Source organism: Calypte anna, chromosome Z (genome assembly GCF_003957555.1).
Source record: "Calypte anna isolate BGI_N300 chromosome Z, bCalAnn1_v1.p, whole genome shotgun sequence".
Lineage (NCBI taxonomy): Eukaryota > Metazoa > Chordata > Aves > Apodiformes > Trochilidae > Calypte > Calypte anna.
Window position 1 is genome coordinate 34,349,815 of NC_044274.1, and position 17,062 is coordinate 34,366,876.

Consider the following 17,062-nt stretch of genomic DNA (forward strand, 5'->3'; position numbering starts at 1 on the left):
GATAAGTTCCAATTGAACTGGCTGTCACATCTCTTTTGTGTATTTAGTGACACTACATGTTTGATTTTGTAATAGAACTTTCTTTCTGTTTTACTTCATAGGAATTAAGGACTGAGAGCAAAACCATATAACAGAGTAGGAAGCACCAGCAACATCTGTCTAATAGGCTATTGTGTTTTATAAACAAATTCACTGCATACCTTAAAGAGGTGACTTTAGATTTTATGAGCTCCCCACCTCCCCCATATTCTTCTAAGCTTGTTTTGTGATTTTCTTTTTTTAAATTGAAATTAGGGAGAAAATAGGTAAGTGGATCTAAGTGGAGATACCCCTGTCTTTATACTCTACAGCCTTTCTCAAATACATACCTGAGAAATTTTCATCTGGTTAGCAGAATAATAATCTCATGATATTCATATTCTAACTTAACAAAAACAAAAAAAATTGTATGTTATCTAAGTCTAGTATTTGTGGCCAGTAGAGTATTTTTTTTAAAAAAATGCCATGCCCCTATAAACCGCAGCTAATAATTGACATCTAAACTTACCATTCCATTATGTGAGCAATCATGATAGACTTTTTTATGGTCTAAAATCAGATGTATTAAATCTGTCTTTCCAGCATGGGTAAAAATCAGTATGTTTTCAAGTTGCACATCTTGTCTAATTGAGACAAGATTTTAGTGTACATGAAAAATCTTACACTGATGATATTTAATGGTAGTACAGATTGACGAATGTCACTATTCAATATATTCATACACTGCCAGTTTTTCCTAGTTTTCTGGTTTCTAGTTTTGGAAGTACTCGTGCTGCTGCTAACATGAAAACATGAGTTTCAGAAGTATCCCATCCATTGTGTCTGGTTCATAAATATTATATTGTCACATATGGTGGTTTGGTTGCAAAGGCTGAAGGTTTGTATAGCCACTGCAGCGATATTTTAAATTTCAGTGTCAGACTTCAGCTCTAGCAGAGATACACGATACTTCAGTAAAATAAAATTTTAAAAATAAAGTTTATGTGCAACAAGTAAAACATGAGGATAGATGCTAAAATAAATCCATTAGCAGTGCATATTTTGTATAGCTTTATAGTGTTGTAGATTAAGCTTACTGGTTGGTTGTTGTTTTGACTTTTCTTGTTATGTTAACAGGGTTGCTTTAGACACACTTGCTGCATTGCTAAAATCAAGTAAGTGTTTGACTGCAAGAAACTGTCTAGTTGAGATCTATATGTATGTGTATATATACACAGAGTAAAACTCATATTAAGCCTGTGGCCAAAGCAAAATCAAGGCTTGGAAATTTAGGAACAAAACTGCATTTTTTTTTCTGCAGTGTCTGTTGCTTTAATATGTATGTGATATCTACATATATATTTAATAGTTACCATCACTTCAGCTACACAGCAGAAAGGCTGCATTGCTTCTGCAGAACTGATCTGTACCCAAGGGGGAGAAATGGACTTTAACCTCAGCTCTTCAGTAATAGATATCTATATCTGAACTCCTATGCATCTTTATGCATACATATGAAAATATCTTTTGAAAATACAGGGTTTCTTCGGGTCCCTTTCTGACTAATTAGGTCTTGGGTCCTAATATCAAGTCTGTCAGTGATGCTCATGAAGTGGAACCAAGGGTAGCCATGGTCTTCAGACAGTGACTATCTCGGCCCGAAGCAGTCAATCCCGACAAATGTGATCTCTGCAAATTTTGCCCCAGGACTGTTACTGGGCAAGAAATTCTCTCAAAACAATTTGTTGAAAACTATGACATTCCTACTAATTTTAGGGAGTTGGATAAGAACTGAGGCATGATTCAGAAAACCATTTCAGGCTAAAGGCAGAAAAGCACTGTGCTGGTGCTGACTATTACAGGGTGCTGAGTTTCTTCCTGTTTGATCAGTGATCAGTCTTACAAATTTTCTTTAAAATTTTGGAATTTGTTGGGTAAACTAGAAGTATTTCCAAATTATTGTCCGTATTTTGTTCTGTGAATTTGCAGTTAAATTTTAAGGCTGGGGAAAGAAATGTTGAGAAGTTGTGTCTTTAAAACAGGAAATCTTGTGCATTCGAGATGTATTCTCCGTCCTGAGGTTTTTTGACATTGTATCTTCCTCCATTTTAAATAAGTAAATCTTCTTATAAAAACACTGGTCTCTGGGGTGGAGAGTCTGGTTGTCATACTGATTACCCAGTATTTGAAGCAGAGGTATTTTGAGTTTATCAACTTTGAGTGATAGTTGCTTCAAAACTGTATGGATTACAAGCAGTAAGAAGCTTGTTTCAAATTTTGTATCTTCACAGTCTGTGTGGATAGTGACAGATATAGTGTACGCTTTAGGTACACACTTTTTTTATTTTTTGATCTCTGCTAGCTGACAGTATCTAACAATTACCTTTAAGTCTAATGTACTTTGGAAACCGTGATAATTTCATGCAGTGTTACTATGAAGAACCAAGCGTAGACTAATGGCCTCAGTTACTCAGTCATTTCTGTTTAGCGTGATGTAAACTCTGCTGAGTATGGCTAAAATACTACTTAAAATAAAACAATCCAATTATTTGGGTAAAAAGAATAATTTTAACATTGATTCAAAAATAATACTGGAGTCATTGGGCAATTTTAAATTTTATTTCTTAAATTTTTTTATGAAGAAACAAATGCCAGGAGAGCAGTAGACAAAGGATATGTGCAGGTGCTTTTGAGGATTTATGTTGATTGGCACCATCATGATAGTCGACACAGATACATGCTGATACGAAAAGGAGTTCTTCAGTGTATTAAAAGTGTTACGAACATCAAATTGGGAAGAAAAGCATTTATTGATGCAAATGGGATGAAGATTCTTTACAATACTTCACAAGTAAGTTTATCTCAGCTTTTGCTATTATGTTTGCCTCTCAGGCTCTATTAACCTCAAATTCATCATATTCCTTTCATGGTAGTCATGGTCATGTCTGATGATGGTGGTATGGATTACTTTCTGTAGTTGACTAAAGTGGAATGAAAATAATATTTGTTATTATTTGTCACTGTCTCTGGATGGAAGTGTTGAGCTTAGTTTAAAAAAGGAGCAGAGGAAAAATGTCTTAATTTTTATCAGTCCTTTAATGTTTTTTTTAAAAAGCTGAATTTATGTTGGTAGAAGCTCTTCTGGCCTTCGGAGAAGGCACTAGCAAAATTTATTGTAAACAAAATACGTAGCTATTAGGGAATTCTAGAAATCTATATAACAAATGTAGTTTGATTGTTAGTTTGACAGGTATTTTTCTCATGTCTTTATTTTCCTGTTAATAGGAGTGCCTTGCAGTAAGAACTCTTGATCCCCTTGTCAACACATCCAGCCTAATAATGAGAAAATGTTTTCCTAAAAATCGTCTTCCTTTACCAACTATTAAAAGTGCTTTCCATTTCCAACTCCCAGTTATTCCTGACAGTGGTCCTGTGGCTCAACTGTACAATTTGCCTCCTGATGGTATGATAATTTTGTACCATTTTATCTTTGAGTATGTCTAACATTGCTTTATGTAAGATGGAATCAATTACATTTACTTGTGTTCTCTGTCAGCTTGCACTCTGACACCCTTCTCAGCTTGCAAAAAAGGGTCTGTGACCGGTAGTGTGGAGCATCAGTTGCTAGTCTTCAGTTTTAAATGATGAAAATGGTCTGTAAACATGCCGTTATGTACCTGACGTAAAAAATAAAAACACAAACTGTGTTTTTCGTCAAGCTGATGTGTAGTGTGTAGGCTGTACATACTATCCTATCAACTTAAATGGTCTCTTTTTAACTCACATTACACTTCCTTCTATTTGAAATGAAATGCATTGTCCATACTGTTCTACAGGAGTTTATATTTCTTGTTGGCTTTCTGTTACCCTGAAAAACTGGATGTAGTGAATTTAGATTTGTGTGCCATTTTAAGTGTTGCTTTAACTATTATGGTTATTTTTTCATTTGCGTGATGAGAAAAGTACAGCTGCTTCCTCAGCAAATACATGGTGTTTCGTAGGAAATAAAAGAATCCTGTTGTGAACACCTTTTACTAGTTTTTGATAACTAAAGTTTAATACATTTTCAGAAACAGTGATATCATCTTGGTATCTGGGTAAGCAATTGATGAAGTTGTGGTCAGAAACTTAATCTCTAATGAAGAGGCAAAGACAGATTTTTTAGTATCTTCTTATTTCGAACATTCTGAAACAAAATGTGATCACAGTCTTAAAGAGGACACCTATCTGATTGGGGTTCATATGGGTCAGACTCATATTGCAGGTGGTTTTTTTTTTTTCAAAGTAGAAAATTGATTTAGAGGTGGTTCCAAAATCCACATAAATTAAACCTAAATACAGTATTCTTGGTACTCTATATTACCTATTTAGATATTTCCTATTTTGTTGAAGTAGATGCCTGATACTTTTAACAGTTTTATTTATCTATGAAAAAAGAAGTTAAGAACCTAAGTAATATAATACTTAGGATCTTCAAAAGCCATAATGAAATGTTCTTTCAGAAATTATAACAAAATCCCCAGCACTCAAACTGTATGAGATTTCTAGAAAAAGATAAAATTTGCCACTAGTAAGTAGAATATCTGCTAGAATAACTACTTAATCGTAGAGTCATTAAGGCTGAAAAGACCTCCAACATCAAGTCGAGCCGTCAGTTCAGTGCCACCAGTCAGCTAAACCATGTCCTCAAGTGCTGTGTTCATATGTTCTTTGAACACCTCCAGGGACAATGATTCCATTGTTCAGCCTGTTCCATCCTGCAATGTGCTGGGTTTCTAACTCAAGTAGAAATTAGTCATCGCTGTCCAAATTGTTCCACGTGTCTAAAAAAAGAATAAAATCTAAGTTTTTAGCTAAAATGTAGTTCTCAACCTATCCATTCGAAGCAGTTGCAGTGAGTGTTCTTCTTGGGGATTTTTCTTGCTGATTGAATCTCAAGTCATATGTTTCTGACTTGCTTCTTTTAATAAAAAAAAAAAAAAAAAAAAACACAAAACAAAGGTGAAGAGGGTGCTTTGTCCCACTCTTCACTGATACTGGGTCAATACTAGCTGAAATTACTAAAAACTGCTGAAACCTCATTTTCCTTCTGTTATTTTGGATATGGTCTTTATTACTTATTTTGGATAAAGATGTCGGAACTATCTCACTTTTTTGTTGACTTCAAGGTGTGTTGGGGTGTTCTTGGCACATGCCCCTTGTTAAGGATTTCTAATGACCATTTTCTGTCTTGCTGGTTTTTTGTTTGGTTTGTTTTGGGGTTTTTTGAGCGGGGGGAGGTACAGAGGGAGAGAGGGGTGTTGTGTGGTTTTGGTTTTGTTTTGCTTTATTTATACCTAAGATCTTTGTTTTGATTTAAAACTGGATTGAAATATAAGTTTAAAGTCTGCCGCATTGCAAACAAGAATTTTGTTTTGTAAATCTGGTAATAGTAATTAATGTTAACTAGTTGGTTTTCAGCTTTTTCAAATGTTAAGTAAAAAAGAAAACCCAGAATATAGGGGGTTTTTTTGAGTGTATGTACTGGATTAAATCTATAATTTGCCTTACAAAACTTTTTGTATCATAGTGGATGATGTAGTAGATGAAAGCGATGATAATGATGATACTGAAACAGAATCAGAAATTGAAACTGAAAATGATGGTGACAAAGACCAGCATTTTAAGGTTGGTATGAGACAAAATTAACAGATGCAGCTTTTAAAAATATTTTTAGTTGTTTGAATCATGTATACAGCCACATATTATGAGTGTTATAATTACTTTAAGGGGGTCAAAGCAATTTCTAAAACTAAAGAAACTCATAACACTTAAGGAAGGTGGGTGTTGCTTAAAAATACCAACTATTGTTACTCAGATGGCTTCAAAATTTTACCTAAACCTGTTTGCTTCACACATGAAATGTCTGGAGTACAGTGGAACAGAACTGAGAACTCTTTTAGCCAGGTTCTGTTTCCAACTTGTATTTTTCTCAACCCTCTCTTCCCCTCTATGCTACTTAGTATTTAGGAGCTGCTCTAACTTTTTTCCATCATTCTGGACTTATTAGGACAGTGTTTCAGAAAGGTAACTGTGAAGTTCTGCCAACTGTAGAGGTAGGGATCAAACCTCTCACTGTTCGTATCACTTTGGAAAGGTCTTGTTCTGCTCTCCAGCTGCCAGTCAGGACATTTAGTCAGAACTGCCTTATTCTCTGATTTTATATTACATAATTCATTTGGATGAAAGCAAGGAAATGACATGTTTGTAATATCTCTTATTTTAATCACACCTTGGGTATGCTTATAAAACTGAGCTGCCTAAACCCTCATGATGAAAGGTGCAGTTCAGCTAATTTTAAAATCGTGATACTCAGTTTTTAAAGAATGGCCATGTCTGAAGTAATTAATTATTTAGGAAACTCATTAATTCTGGATGCAAGATTAATTTGTCCTGTTTTTCTTTCAGAATGATGATATTGAGACTGATATTAATAAACTGAGACCTACACAGGACTTGGGAAGACCCATGGAAGAACTGAAAATGTATAAGCAATTTTTCCCAGAACTTTCAGAAAACTTTCAGGTAAAACATGTAATTTCCAGTGCATTTCTGGTTGTCAAGGGTTGGCTATGAAATACACTTTAACATTCTTTTTTGAGTGGGTACTTTCACTAGCCATAAAATGAGAGTCTGCAGTTTGAGAGCTACATATGATAGCACTATATAATAATTTATTTAGTCTAATGTTAATGATTACTTTAATCTGACTGAGAAGGGGAATGAGGGCAATATAAAGGAATATTGATTTCTGATGTCTGATTATTGCACACAAAATTTCTGACAGAGAACTGTATTATTATATTAATAAAATGCATCTCATTAAAGGAGTTGTTTAAAATATCTGGGGAATAAGTTCAAAACATGGTAACTCTTTTCTTTTTAAATTACACTTATTTTGTATTATTGTGGAACACACCTTAGGAAGAATGAAAGAGAAGGCTTTCTAATGTAAATGAAACTTTGAGCTCTGTATTTTCTAATTATTTTTTTTCTCTCTTATTTTTTAAGGAGTGTGACTTAGTTTCCAAGGAACCAAAGCCTTTTGTACCTGATGCAAATCTGGGTAGACCTATTGTTGTTCCTACAGCAGGAGAGGAGCCCTCTACTGAAGCAAAAAGAGTTGCTTTGAAGGAGAGCAATCCCTTATTAACCGAGGAATACAATAGAAGGCCAACCTTTCTGGAACTACCAAAGATGGGTAGTATAAAAGACAGCAGTTTACATCAACAAAATGATCAAAGCAACCTGCTTCTGTCATCTGAGCGTCTAAGCCAAGAAATTGTGAAAGGCTTGAACAGAATCAGTCTGCAAAACAATGCAAAAAATGATCATTATTACAGCACAGGTTGTGAACTAAAGAAGGAAAGCAAAACTAGTCTTACCCCACGTGCTGGTGGTAAACCTTGTGAACATGTTTCACCATGTGGAAGCAGTCTCTTTGAAGGGTCATCTGTTCAGCTAGGGAAACTCTGCTGCACTGGAGTGGATTCTGAAGAGGAAGATTCTGGATCTAGTTCTTCAGGGGAGCAAGTCATGCTTGAGGTTTCTGATGTATCACCAGTTCATGACTGTGATCTTTATATAGAGATGGTAAAAACCACAAAATCTATTCCTGAATATTCAGAAGTGGCCTATCCAGATTATTTTGGCCACATTCCACCCCCATTTAAGGAGCCTATTCTGGAAAGGCCATATGGGGTGCAGAGGTGAGTTTCCCTATTCCTTTGTTGTTATTTTTGCTCTACTGAGAAAGTATATTTTGGATGAGATTAACAGGCACATACACAACACTTATTTGGCATCTAAAACTATTCTTAGTGAAAAGTAGTTTGAAGGTAGATGAGGTGCTGATCAATGCAGATCCATAAAAAAGAACACAATCTTGATTTAGTAACTGGTAATTCTAATTTTGTAATTCAGTTTCTAAATATGAAGTTTAATTTACACTCTCCCTTTCTGCCTTTTTGCCATCCCTTATCTAAATTTTGTAATTGGCAAAGAACCAAAATGCTATCCACTAAAAAGAACCAACCAACAAACAAACCTTTTGTTTGGATGCTTCCTTCAGATCTTAGCAAAGATAAGAAAATCAATGCTTAAAGATACTTTAATTCTTCTCGATGCTAACAGAGCTATCTGCCAGGGAGCTATAGTTGGAAAAAATAATTAAAAAAAATTGTACACTTTAAGTGGTTTTACTATGTGTAATACAACAGAATTTAGAGGTAACAAATGCTGACGACATGGTTTGTCATAGGTCCTGCAGAATGACACATGATAAATACAGAATGAAAACTGACATGTCAGCTCACTTATTTCTTCACTGAGTTATTAAAAGATTAGGAAGAGTGATACAGCTTGTAAGAACAATTTGCAAAGGGTGGTATGAAAAGCTGGTTCTATACATAGAAAGTTCTTTGATAATGAGCATAGTAGAAGAACATGTAATAGCAGGTACGAGACCTTGCCACTTGCTTAGTTATACTGAATGCTTCCACCTTTAAACTTTAACCAGTTCTTCATATTTACATTTAATGATTAAGAGATTTAATTAGTTTGTTTAATTAAAGTAGTTCAGTTGTTTCACACATCATAACAAAGTAATCTTTCCGATGAAATGACCCAAGTATTGAAACACTAATGATGTAATGTATATGTACTTACTAGAAGGCACCATTCAGTGTTGAGGAAGAATCTTCCCAATAAGCTTATTTTTGCTAGACTCAGCTGATTTAGAAGGGAGATAATCATGAGTCAAAAATCCTCTAAGAACGGCATTTAAATCTTGCAGACCTTCATGTATGTTTCTGTAGTGCTTAATAATTCTGAATTTTCCTGAGTAAAACTAAGTCAGGTCAGATAAAAATTGTCATTCCAATACTTGTTCTTAGATATAAAATAGTATGCTAACTCTGACTTTTAACCAACAAACCTTGTATGGTTATATATTAAGCTGGCTTCTAAACCACGAAGGTAATTTTAGAGTGTATTAATTTAAAATTTAAAAATTTTTTTTTGTATTTGTATTTTCTGTGTTGAATGTAAGTGCTTTAGGTTTTGTGTGAGACAAGGATGAAATACCAGGTACACATTGCTAAGCTTGAAACAAAAATCCTGCATCATATTTTTAAGGTACACTGTTCCAAGAATTCAGTCTTGTTACTACAATGTAACAAATTTATGAGAAATGACCCCTTTTTAAAAGGGGTCTTCTTAAGAATTTATAGCTTATAGAAATGTGGTAAAAATTAGTTTGGAAAGGGTCATGAAGAAGCTCTTATGTCTTCTACAAAGCAGTGTCCAAACTCTTTTCACATTTAGTGGGATTGGGTTTATGTTCTTAATGTAAGAATTAGTTACTGTTCATCAGCTAAGTCTTCTTTAGAGAACAAATGGCTGCTTTAATCCAACCTTGTCATTTAAGAAAATGCTGTGGGAGGCAGACTTGAGTACTTACTAGGTTTTAGTTTTATTTTTGTCTGACAAGTGCTGTTGGTTCTGGTTGGTTGGTTTGATTTTTTTAGGCATGTCACATGCTAGGTGATGCAGTGTTTTTAAATTAGTGCTTCAAAGTGTCTGTGCTTTTTCGTTTACATTTAGTAACAGTCACCAAATGTTTCATCAAATTATTGTTGGAAAAATGTCACTGAGAATAATGGAAGGGTTTCATATTATTTGATCTTTTAAGTAAGAAAAATTTATATAAATCAGTATCCTATAATTTGGGGTTTAAATTCCTTTTTTTTCCATTTCTTAAAAATATTAGGGTCAGTTTTGCTTTAGCATTTTCTAATCACTGTAGGGTTTTCTAGTTATCTGAAACCTATTTACCTAGTATGAGGTAAAGTCAGGATTCACAAAGGACTGACCTGTAAACACAACGCTCCTACCTAATCATCAGTGTTAGGATTGTAATTTTTTTTTTCTTTTAATTACCTTTAAACAGCTTCTCTTTTCTCTTGACTTTTTGGAACCTGAAAATCTTTTCCTTCTCATGTGCATCTTGAATACCATTTCTTCTTTACTTAACGTTGGTTATTACTATGGTGCTTGAATGCCTCATACTCATTAATTGATTTTGTCATAGCAAAACTTCTGTGATGATAGGAAGTAATGTGAGCCTTTAGATCTGAGGCGTACTGACATCTAAGGATTTGTGAGACTAAGTGCATGATGAACACTTTGTAGTTCTGCCCTGAGCTGAACCTGGTCAGATAGATTATGGTGAGTCAGCCTTTTTTTCAATTTTGTCAGTACATTGGTCTTGTAACTAGTTTTCTTTTCTGGTTAGTTTTAACTTAGTAAGAGGCACTAGAGTTGTGCACTTCTTGTCTTTTTCTGATTTGTTAACTATTTATTTTAATTGAACAAAGAATTTCCAGCCTGAATGTACATTGTACAGCTCTTCCTATGTTCTTCACTGTTAATCTGCCTCCTTTTCTTCTTATTGCAGGTGCTGTGCAAGCTTTTCCACACAGCTCTGCTACTATATTTCATTCTTGAACAGCAACACAGTCTTACTTTTCCAAATCAGGACCTAGACACTGCCAGTTGTGCAATGGCTTTATGATCTGGATAAACATACACCTGACATTTGACTGAAATCTCCAAATTCATTCTTATTTTTTACCTAGTCAATACATGAACCTAAATCTCCAGAGGTGAAAAGCTAGTGCACTAACATGCTCACTGCACGACCTACTCTCTGAATCTCTTTAATTTTAGTTATGGTAGGACTCATCTAAGTTACTAATGTTATTAAGTGCTGTCCTGGATTAAAGCATTAACATAAGTATTGTTTGAGTAATTCCTGCTTCTGCTGTAAAGTATGAAGTAATGAGATTTTTTTTCTATAAGATAAAACCCAATGGGTTATATGCATGAAAACTCATTTCCCTCATATGTATTAAGTATTGGACTCGGCTGTGAATGCAGGTGTTTAAACTTAAGTACACTTAAAATTTGTGCACCTAAGTGGGGGTGAAGCTGAAGTCTCTCTGAAAATGTGTCCACTGTCTTGATGTCGATTTTGTTAGTTTTCATCATTGTATAAGGTAGTTCCTCTTTTGTAATTGGCAATGGTATGCAACAATTTAAATGAGAAATCTGCTTTTATTTTAGGACGAAAATTGCTCAGGATATTGAGAGGTTAATTCATCAAAATGATATTATTGACAGAGTTGTCTATGACCTTGATAATATGAGGTAGGTTTTTACCCTTCTGAAAACAGTATTCAGTGTCCTACTCTGAGCCTATTCTATGTTCTCTGTGATGTGATTTTTAAAGTGATGTAATATCTAAAGCAGCACTATTGAGACAGACTTCAATGAAGTTTCTCTGATGTAACATTGGTTCTGATATCCACAATATATTTGGAAGAAGCTTCAAAATAATTTCTGCACTACCAAGTGGGGGTTAAAATAAGGAGTTCATTTTAGTTAAGTTTGTTTTATTCTTTTTGATACATTTTCTTTTTGTACTTATAGTTGTTCAGTACCAGAGGAAGCAGATGTCCTGAAGTTTAATTCAAAGTTTGAATCTGGAAACCTGCGCAAAGTTATTCAGATAAGAAAGTAAGTATTTCAACTCTTCTTTTCACACTTAAGACCTTTTACTTTTTATTCTTTAAAAAGATTGATTTATTTTTGTTAATCTTTAGAAACGAGTATGATCTAATTCTGAACTCGGATATAAATAGCAATCATTATCATCAGTGGTTTTACTTTGAAGTCAGTGGAATGAAAACTGGCACTGGTTACCGGTTTAACATCATCAACTGTGAAAAGTCAAACAGTCAGTTTAATTACGGTAAGATACGTTTCCTGTACTTTGAGAAGACATACATAGCAAAGTATCTCTGCTTGACAGCCTATTCAGCCCTAGGATTAATATTATTATTAATGTTGTCAGATCAGATTATTTTTTAACAGTGTTACTACAAAATGTTTTGTCAAGTTTCAGTTTAAAAAAGTACCTCAAAACTATGCTCTCAGTTTTAAGAATGAAATTTTGTTGTGAGGTAAAAGCAAAAGAAATTTCACTGGTGGCTTCATTTGAGATTGTTGTAGAGAATGAACACCAAAGCTTGTTGATCAGTACAGTACAAGAATGACAACTGGCCACATAGTCCCTTTCTGAACAGAAGTGTCCATTCAGTTGTGAAAGCAGAGACATTCTCAAGTAGTTTTGTGTTATTGATAGGAAGTCAGGCACCTTACTTGGGAAGGAAAAGTAAGTCTCCTTTGAAATACTGGGCTACACATGTGACCTTTGCAGTTTCCAGTGAATACTGTTTGCTAATTTGGCCTCATCCAAAGGTTCTGTTCTAATGAATATACCTTTATTCTGCCTGTTTGGAGGTGAGTTGGGGAAGGTGGTTGTCATTAAGCTTAAACCCATGGTTTTTTGTGAGGTGCTTTTTTTTTTTTTTTTTCCTGCTGGATTTTCTGAAATGCATCCTTTAAGAAGGAGGAGCACAAGTTTCCCTCTCTCACCACCACCTCAGACCCTTGGGGCAGTGTAATATACTCTTTGTCATAATTATACAATTCACACAGGTAAAATTCAAGAATACTGGGTAGTTTGATCCATAATAAGATGCTTTTAAATTATTTACTGATCCTTGTTAGTTGCCTTAGATCTTAATTCATATGTTGCATATGCTTATCTAACAGTAACTTTGGGTTTTTTAAGTACACTGACTGAATCAGTGAATGCAATTGGATAATTATCTAATTAATAAATAATGTTCAATTAATTTGTATTATTTTCTACTCTATCTTCATGTTAGAGTGCTCAACTTAAGTATACTCTCCAAAAAAGCATAAACTTTAAAGAGTTACTGTTTTAAAAATTATAAAAATTATCTTTCAGTGTCAGTTATTTTCCAGCTATCTAGGGGAAGGCTTGATAATGTTGTTGGTTTTTTTTGTTACTCTCTTTAAAACCTTTTTGTAGAGTCAAGTTGGAGGGAGTGGGACCCAATATTTCTTGCAGATTAGCATTCATTCTAAGCACAGTTTTCATTTAAACATTTTGTTTGAATCTTCTCTAGGTCTGATTACTTTTTTTTTCCTTAAATTTGTTACTTTCTGAAAATCAGGACATGGTGAGGGGAGAGGGAAGAATCTTTTGTTACATGGTTGAAAGAATGTACAATACCCAGACATTCATGAAAATATTCTATGATAGTAAGTAAAAGAGTATAGATAATTTGGAGACCTGTATGTAAGTATTGACATGGTCCATTACTGCTAGCATCTTCATGTTTACTGTTAAGCATTAAAGTGAGATGTTTTTTTTTTCTTTAAGGTATGCAGCCCCTCATGTATTCTGTTCAAGAAGCATTACATTCTCGACCATATTGGACTCGTGTTGGAACAGATATTTGTTACTATAAGTAAGTACACTGATCAGAAATACAGCAAATCTTATACTGTATGTGGTACAGTTTTTGAGGAAAAATGTTTTCTTCCAAGCTTGATAATTCTATTTTAGTAGTTCTGTTGTGAACAAGAGTTTTGTTCCTGAGTTATTACAGAGATTAACATAAGTGATTGAAATATATAGGATCTTATTTTGTCAGCACACTGCTAATATTTAAGCTGATCTTCATTGATACTTTTGTCAGAAATACTGCTCCAGAGAAGCTTTTAAGGGAAGTGTATATATACATGCTCACTTGCAATCTCAGTCGTGACTTCCAGAGATGCCGATCACCTGGTGCTTCTGATTAGGCTCCTGTATTCTATAGTGCAGTCATTGGTGGAGCAGTCCTGCAACAGAGGATGAGTTGGTACAATACATCCATGTGTTACCCTTCTTGGTCAACAAATCTTTGCTTCCTTTTTTTGTTTTGTTTTGTTTGTTGTTTACATTTATTCACCTTTTCCTAGTATGAATGCATATATATCACTGTTATAATGAAATATGTTTCAAGATAGTGGCAAGCGGTTTATTTAACCTGGATGTACACAGAAGAAAAATACAATCACTGAAAACCTTCCTGGCTCTTAGAATGTGTGTTCAGGAATAATGGATGATATAAAGAAAAATTAATCTAGCCTATTTATTACCTTCATTTACTCTTAGGAATCACTTTTCAAGAAGTTCAATTGCTGCTGGAGGTCAGAAAGGAAAATCTTATTACACAATTACATTCACAGTGACTTTTCAACATAAAGATGATGTCTGCTACTTTGCTTACCATTATCCATATACATACTCAACTTTAAAGGTGAGAAGGTTGTCATCTGTTACATAGATAAATCTTTATACTTTTCGGCAGTGGGAAATGTAAGCATTCACAAGTGAATTATTTGTATTTATTTTTAAAGTTCAAAATGCTCTTTAAAATGGAGAGTTTTCATACAAATTAGTGTTCAGACTGGTGAAGAGTGTAGGTTGTTCTAAATAGTCTCTGTAAAAATAAAATTGATACTTGTGGGCTGAATGGGAATCATAATTCATAAGTGGCTGGAAACACGTATTTGTGTTTGATTCTAATGACTCATCCTTCTGCTTTACAAATACCTCTTCATAACTGACCTATTCAGGTTACTATATTTAAGATAATTGTAGACCTCTTTAGTTTGATGAATTGGCTGAAGAAGTGTTGTGAAATTTTTAGCACTAAGCAAAACTTTTGACTAGAATGTCTGTTGGCTGTTGCTGTCACAGCAGTAAGAGCGAACTTGGGGATTTGGTGGCTAGTGTGTAACAGTGCTGAATGAAGATTTTTACTGAGCCTTACTTGCTCTTGGGTGAAGTACCTGTTTTGGGATGTTATAATCAGCTGCTGTCTCTGGGGTCTTATGGTTCCTCTTGCATGACTGCAGGAGCCCAGCCAAGGAACACAGAGATCTCTATACCAGGCTGATGGACATGGATATTGCTTTCCAGTTTGCTTGTAGGTTCAGACACTAGTGAGTCTGAGTGTATCCCAGAGAGAGACACGCAGACTCCTGCCTCCCCTGCTCTTCCCCCAGCTCAGCACATCTGGCTACACAAACTGTCCAAACAAAGATGCAGCCTCCCACAGCACCTATGTGTAACACTGCCAGCCAGGACTTGCTTAAAGGATAAAGGATAACTGCAGATTCCTAAGTCCCTTTCCTCCTTTGCAGCTGATAAGAATTGCTGTTCACTAGTGAAAGAACACACCCACTTGCTCTCTAGAGTCACAAGCACATGCACATTTATGGTCAACTGGCATAACCCAATCCATGCCATACTCCTGCCTGGATTCCAGTCTCTCTTCCCTGCTGTACAGCTCTCCAACATGCAGGGCAGTGCAGCCTGATGCTCACTAGCACAAAGATGTGTGCACTTGCACACTTGTCTCACAGGCACGCCACACTTGTGTTTGCTCCCAGATGCCAGCATGGACTCTGCCTACCTGATACCCCTGCCTTGACTTGGGGCCTCATGCTCTCTGCATAGTACACTTTGAAATTTGCTAGCAAATGACATACACACAGACCCCCACGGGTGCTAGCTTCAGGGAAGATAAATATGCTTGCCCCTATCCCCCAGCAGCTGGTATCAGGCACATGGTCTTATAACCCATGAGCCTACTTCAAGTGCTGGTACTGAAACGTTCTCCCTTGCTTCACTCACCCTTATCACTCCATTATTTGCTTTTTTTTGACAAATACTGATCTCAACTCAGTGAACAGACACCAAGACCCTTACCCACTCCAATGGCTGGCACTGAGACCCATTCTTGCTTCCATTTCTGATATCACAGAAAAAACATTGCCTACAGCTTTAGCTGCTGGCATGAAGTCCACTTGCTTTGTTCCAAACAGTTGCTGGCACTTTGCACACTAAATCTCTGGTGCTCACAGAGATTCTTCCTTGTAGTGTAGTATCTTCAGCTATTATAGCCCTCTCATTTCAGTTGCTGACCCCAAATCCATTTATACCTGACTTGTTAGTTGCACCTGGTCCACATGGACTTTGCATGCAGGCAACAGAGAGTGAGGCTGCCCAGAGAGAAATCTAAGGGGCAGATTTTAGGAGTCAGGTGTCAAAGTTTTATGTAGTCCCACAGGCTCTCCTTAATTATCCCAAATCCTCATGTTCTTGTTACTTCCTTCTTGTTTCTCAGGTGTCCCTCTCCAAAGCATTTTCATCAGATGGAGACTGAAGACTTTGGTCTTTTTTGGTTTTTTCTGCTGTGTCTCACTACCAGGATGGTTTCTTTCTATTCCTGTTTATTTTCTCTTTACTTGTTATACCCTTTTTCACTGAAAAGGTCCTTGATAGAAAACCTTAATGAGTCAGAGGTTCTAACCTTCAACATATCCTTGCAGTATCATCTCGTGTCAAATAACATACCCTCTGTGCCTTCATCTTCCTCAAAGCAGTAGGAAAAGCAGACTCTATAAAGAGAAGTATTCTGTTGGTCACAGATGATAGCTGATAGTTCATAGTTAAAATTATGATGGCAATTTGAACTTTGTTTAGAACAACAGAAAGAAAGATCACTTAAATAGAACTTGTGGGAGATCACTTTCTGATATACTGTAGAAGATTTGAAGTGTTGTTGCTGTTTTTTTTTTTTATTATTATTTTTGGGATGAAGATGCATCTTCAGAAACTAGAATCTATGCACAACCCTCAACAGATCTATTTTCGACAAGATGTTCTCTGTGAGACCCTGGCTGGCAACAGTTGTCCCTTAGTCACTATTACAGCTATGCCAGAATCCAATTACTATGAACATATCTGCCAGTTCAGTAAGTACAGCTTTTCTTTCTCATCAACTGAAAATAATATAAAGTTAGCTCTTTGTGAGTAAGTTCATTAGCTTGTGCATTGTAAAAATAGAAATGTAAAGTAAGGTTAATTAATTAAATTAACTTAGGAGTCAATATTCAGGTTTAGCTTTGTGTTTAAAACTTACTTGTGATAGTCAAATAAGGATATTTATATCTGTATATATAAGATTATAGATATTATAAATCAGTTGATAGATATTTTCATGTGTTACATTTT

General features: G+C 35.2%; 1 protein-coding gene across 5 annotated transcripts in view; it reads left to right on the forward strand.

The window, feature by feature from the left end:
• The window catches only part of AGTPBP1 (ATP/GTP binding protein 1), a 64,289-nt gene that overhangs the window by 14,132 nt on the left and 33,095 nt on the right, over window positions 1-17,062 (forward strand). For all 5 annotated transcript variants that reach the window (XR_003988682.1, XM_030467513.1, XM_030467516.1 and 2 more), the window contains 12 exons: window positions 1,156-1,193; window positions 2,661-2,869; window positions 3,304-3,481; window positions 5,588-5,685; window positions 6,466-6,582; window positions 7,069-7,766; window positions 11,182-11,265; window positions 11,548-11,634; window positions 11,721-11,869; window positions 13,373-13,460; window positions 14,153-14,297; window positions 16,650-16,803. Coding sequence is in view for 4 of the 5 variants with exons in the window: in XM_030467513.1 (XP_030323373.1) it covers window positions 1,156-1,193; window positions 2,661-2,869; window positions 3,304-3,481; window positions 5,588-5,685; window positions 6,466-6,582; window positions 7,069-7,766; window positions 11,182-11,265; window positions 11,548-11,634; window positions 11,721-11,869; window positions 13,373-13,460; window positions 14,153-14,297; window positions 16,650-16,803 (2,045 nt within the window). In the remaining variant the exon portion in view is untranslated. The remainder of the gene's footprint in view (window positions 1-1,155; window positions 1,194-2,660; window positions 2,870-3,303; window positions 3,482-5,587; window positions 5,686-6,465; window positions 6,583-7,068; window positions 7,767-11,181; window positions 11,266-11,547; window positions 11,635-11,720; window positions 11,870-13,372; window positions 13,461-14,152; window positions 14,298-16,649; window positions 16,804-17,062) is intronic.